General features: G+C 35.3%; 1 protein-coding gene across 2 annotated transcripts; it reads right to left on the minus strand.

Moving 5' to 3' along the window:
- Positions 1 to 4,067: 4,067 nt before the first annotated feature.
- LOC122040094 (photosynthetic NDH subunit of subcomplex B 4, chloroplastic-like) lies at positions 4,068 to 5,164 on the minus strand. 2 transcript variants are annotated; one of them, XM_042599455.1, is made up of 5 exons: positions 4,995 to 5,164; positions 4,717 to 4,882; positions 4,582 to 4,637; positions 4,441 to 4,512; positions 4,068 to 4,359 (listed from the first exon to the last, which is right to left on the minus strand). In XM_042599455.1, exons 1-5 carry the CDS (start codon positions 5,103 to 5,105, stop codon positions 4,231 to 4,233), a joined length of 534 nt encoding a protein of 177 aa, XP_042455389.1. In that variant the 5' UTR covers positions 5,106 to 5,164; the 3' UTR covers positions 4,068 to 4,230. The 2 variants fall into 2 exon arrangements, with proteins under 2 accessions (XP_042455389.1, XP_042455390.1); XM_042599456.1 differs by having other exon boundaries at positions 4,717 to 4,899; positions 4,995 to 5,153.
- Positions 5,165 to 5,406: the final 242 nt, after the last annotated feature.

Raw genomic sequence — 5,406 nt, forward strand, 5'->3', positions numbered from 1 at the left:
TGTTTTACATGCTATGTGGTATTACGTGCCTTATGTTTTTATGAGTAGGAAAGGAGCTCATTAAGCCTTTGGGCTTATAGTTTTATGTTTCCTTGTACTGCAGATAAGGGCAAGGAATGGATGAACTAAGAGGAGCAGCAGGAAGGGCGATGATGATGTGTGTGGAAGTGGCATGGTGGATAGATCAGATTAAGTTTAAATTTATATTGACTAAATTGTGCATGTGAACTAAGTTGGACCCTATGTTTATGATGATGGTTGAGCTAGTATGTTATGCTCTCATGATAGTTTGCCATTTTAGACTTATTATGATATGGTAAAAAGTTTAATAAGTTATGATTCACATGCCATGTTTAAGACAATCAAATGCATATGATAAAATTTTTAAGTATGTCTTCCGCTGCCATGAGTTCATATGCATTAGTATGTTAGGTGAATGTAAGTAACCCCGTCCCTCTAAGGGCAGTCAAAGTGTTCCCTGGAAGGGCGGGCGTTACACAATCACTCATCCATGCTATTCACTCATCCGCTTATCACTCTGCTCATTCGCTCAACAGCTTGACCTCTCTGCCCGCCTGGTCATATGCCCGACTGGCTATGCGCTCTACCCACTCAACCACTGTACAGTTTACACTTAGCACTTGGCAGAAACCAGTGCATGTTGGTAGCCTGAGATTATCTGCTTAGGTCATCTCGACAGATAAGTTGAATTTAATTCAGTGTAATTTAAATTCGGCTAATTCCCTAAATCTCTGACAGATTGTCCAACAATCTTGAAATAGGTTCACCCCACCTCCAGTTGTGCTTTGAGGGTTTCTCGGGTGTTTGTTTCCTAGGATACAACGATTATCCGTGATACACACCAATCATTGGTGGTCACGGTGAACTGAGCGGTACCCGACTGCTATCACAGGTTACTGTCGAGAAAGAGATGCATGACAGAGGAGGAGGGGAAACGTAGGTGAAGAGCTTCAGCTTTTTGTGTGTAACCTCTTTTGCTAATGATCGCAGCCTCCTTATATAGGAGTTTAGACCAATGGGTAATGTCAATGATCATTACTCGTCGAGTTGTGAAACGCCAACGTTTCACTCAGACCATTTAAATTCTGCATTAAGCTTAATTTAATGCATCCGTTACACACTTAAATAAGTAGTAAAAAGATTTACGTGGTAAAATATTGGTTGTTGTCTGACATTCAGTGTGCACAGGTCGTACTTGTAATAAGTCAACATGGTTTAGTGCAATCCGAGCCTTAGATTTTCACCCCCTTGCGTACCCACGCGTGGGAGAGAGTCTCTTTCCTATAGTTGTTCACATCATCAATGCATGTGAATCACTATAAACCAATTAATATGAATTGAAACTCCCAATGTGAAACTAAAGTTCCATTCACAATGAAACTTTTTTCCTCTTCCACCTCTTCTCCATTCACATATATTCAACAAATTGAAGCTGATGCAATCCAAAAACACAACATGCGCTTTCGTTGTTTCCTTTGGGATGAGTGATGGATTGATTGTATGAACTTGATTGAGTTATATATATCTAACTTGTGCCTGCGGAATGGTCCGGGCCGTTGGAAAATGGTCCAAGTGCCTGTAATGAATCCAGGCATTTGGATTCATTTAAATTTTTTACATTTTATTTAGGGTACATTATATGTATTTAGGGTTTAAAATTTTAAGATTTCGGAGTTGGATTATAACGGGTTTAAGTTAATAAGATTTTTCCTCTAAGATTTAGGCTTCCCTCTTAGTTTATAATGTTTCAGATTAAAAATTTTAGATACTCATATGATATATTATATGTATTTAGAGTTTAAGATTTTTTAAATTTAGGGGTTGTATTATAAGAGAGTAGATCCTCTGGACCATACTTTGTGGTCCAGAGGATGGACCACTACATTTATTTGTTGATTTGGATGAACCTCACCTGCTAAACATATGAGGTTCATCTAAATCAATCAATCAACCTCTGTGGTCCATCCTCTGGTCCGTAAAGTATGGACCAGAGGATCCCACCTAAGATTTTAATGGATTTAAGCTAATAAGATTTACTTCTAGGATTTAGACTTTTCTCTTAGATTATAGTGTCCAATATAAATAATTTTAGGTATTCATGGGATATAATATATATATTTAAGATGTTTTAAAGAAGTTTTTATTTTAAATTTTTTTAAAAAAAATCTAAAAAATAGAGTCGAGGCACCTAGATTTAATCTATACCCTGACCAAAATTTTTTTAAAAAATTAAAAAACAAATTGAGGCCCCTTGCCCTGATAAATTTGTCATGGACTGTTTGCACATAACGGTCCGCATAAGATGTTTGGGGGCATAGATTGAGAGCACAAAAGATGTGGTCAACTAAGATTGCCCACCTAACAATTTCAGGAGTTACATATAGATAGTTGCAAGTGCCTACATAATTAGCCCCAGTTAAATTTGTGGAGATAACTCAAGGTTGACTTGGTTGGTGGCATCATAGCTCATACACTAGGATAATACAGGGCGGTCTCCACCATTGGTAAGGCCCTATGCAGGAAAATAAATTTAAGATTATAATACTTTTTTAAAATTAAAAAATATTATTAAAAATATTTAAATTAGGTCACATAGTAATAACTTTACCTTTCTTAAACCTCACTAAAATTTTAAAAATAAAAATTATTTTAGATTAAACTTTCAAACATAATTTATTAAATAATATATATAATAAATATTTTTAATTAAATAAAATAAGTTAAATTTTGTCACTAAAATATTAAAAATACTAACTAATTTAGCAGTAATAAATTATTATAATACTATTAATATATATTATAATTACTATTTAAAAAAATATGATCAATTTTAACTTCAATGAAAAAAATCATGATACAATGGTAAAATTATTATTTATGACCTAGAGGTAATAGATTCATGCGTACAATAGACTCTTCTCAGGGATCCTGTGTTGGTGAGAGCTTCAAATATGTTTTTGGCTTTCAAAAGTATTTTTTTAAAATTATACTTAATTTTGGTTAGTAAATTAAACTTTGTCAATAAAAAATTAAAAATTATGAATCAAATTTTAATAATCATAAAAATAAATTACCAACCAAATCTAATATCAACAGTAAAACTTAAAATTATCAATTAAATTTAACTTTGACAGTAAAAAAAAAATAATAATAAATTTAACTTTAATCTACAAAATATAAAAAAATTATTGGTGAAGTGTAAATAATTAAAAATTATTAACCAAATTTGATTTGGCAAATAAAAAAATTAAATTTATCAATGAAAATAAATCTGGACTAAAATTCATTTTAATCATAATTTTAAATATTTAATATCCAAACACATATATTTATAAATTAATATTTATATTTAATTATATATTTATATATAAAATTTGGTGGGCCCTAGTATAATAGGAGCCCTAGGCATAGGTCTTAATGACCTATGCCTTGAGCCGGCCCTGGGATAGTATATATAATTGAGCTTTAATGCATGATGAGTTTCCATGGATTTTAATGAGTTTCCATGGATCCTCAATGTTGCCACTATATAATTGACCCTTAACACATGAATAGTTATAGAGAATTCATCAAAACTGTTATGCTAAGGGAGGCCAAGCCAATGAAAAGAAAATGAAAGCTAAAAGAGAAGTTCACATATTGGACAAGACCGCAAATGCAAGATGAGGTAACCTAAGAAGAAGGCAGGAATTACCTATTAGGTCCATGGGTGAAGCTTATAAGTTCAAGGCTAATAATCCATATAAGATTATTAAGCATGGTGCTATATCCTCTTTCATTGTTAGATCCCATGTCATTAGAAATACAACTACCAAATTGTATCTCATAGAGATGAAAAAGAAGTAATAAAATCTTAAAATTTATACTTTATGTATCCGCATTAAGAATTAAACGTTAAGATCACTAAAAATTATAGCCTAATTCCTAATTGTCAAACCATCTCAATCTGTTGTCTCCCATTTCAGAATCTATTGGAGCTAGATTTTTAATTATTCTCAGAAATTATGACAGTAATACTGCAATTGTGTTTGTATAATATTAGATCATCAACAAAGTTCATGAGAACCGGTATAAGAATTTCAAAGTTCACTATACATTTAGAAGCATTATTCTGAATCAAACAAGTATGTAAGAATTCATGTTCAGAATTCAGTTCATGATGTTGAACAGATATCCCTGGTGGTGATCATCAAGCAAGTTTGCAGCCTTTCACTTCACTAGCTCCTCTTCTTTTCTGGCTTCCTCCAGCTCTCTCAGCCCACCAACCTTTTGTTCAATTTCCTCAATCAACTCCTCTCTCCATAGCTCTGCTCTTGCAGATTCTTCAATATCTTCTTGCTGTATGTATATATATATCCATCAGGAGGATTGTGATACAATACCAAAGAAGAAACAGCCAGAGAAATGAATTTTTAGTACCTTTTCGTAGATCCAGTGCACTGATCCGTCTCCTCCATCTTTGCGGTACCCCTCGCTATCGTAGAAAGGATCCTGCAGGTTCTTGTTCAGTCAGTCGGAAATTAACATTGGAGAAACGAGAAGAGCAATGCCTGGTCTCACTTTAGTGGATCCAAAGAAACAGCAACCCCAGACGGTGAACATGATGTACATGGTATCTGCAGAAGTCAGCTCGATCGTCATGTGAGAATAGGAAAGAAGAGATGGTGAAGCAGACAATTTGTTCCCAGTACTCACAGACGTTCTTCATGGTTGCATCGCTGAGATGCCAAATGGACTTGTGCACAACGTAGTCCCTCTGGTTCGCCACGTGCTCTACCATCACGGCCATCAGCGGCCAATCCGGGAAGGCGTTCAACTTCCATGAAGCGCTGCTGCTCCCCTGACTCTTGCCTTCCGGGCACTGCATCAGCGGCCGTGCTTCAGTTAAACAAGCATGCGTGCAATGAGCAGATTCTGAAAATTTCCGAACTAATTAAACTAAATTGGCATACTGGGGAGAAGAAGTCTCTTACTTTGCGAAAAAGAAGGCCGGCCGGAGACGTCGTGGAGTTCGGGAAGCGACTGTGGATGGACTGAGAGAGTAGCGACGGGGAGCGGAGGGCGGAGGCGGTGACCGTCGCCATTTGTGGTTCAGGTGCTGGTGGATGATAAATTGGATAAGCAATGAGAGGAAGTGAAGCCGATGGGGTTGTGGTATAGTTTAATTATTCACATGGTTGTTGATGGGCTCAAACATTTTGGATGCGAGTCAGATTTTTAGTGGTTTGGGTTCGAAAATCGAGATGGGAATAGTATGGGAGGATGACTGTGTTTTTTTTTTAACCGATTAGTTTTGAAAGCTCATCCTTATGCATTGTGGATTCGAGTCAAATTTTTAGTGGTTAAAAGAAATGATCTTTTGCTTGAACATAAGGATGAGCTTAT

This window comes from Zingiber officinale, chromosome 2A (genome assembly GCF_018446385.1).
Source record: "Zingiber officinale cultivar Zhangliang chromosome 2A, Zo_v1.1, whole genome shotgun sequence".
NCBI lineage: Eukaryota > Viridiplantae > Streptophyta > Magnoliopsida > Zingiberales > Zingiberaceae > Zingiber > Zingiber officinale.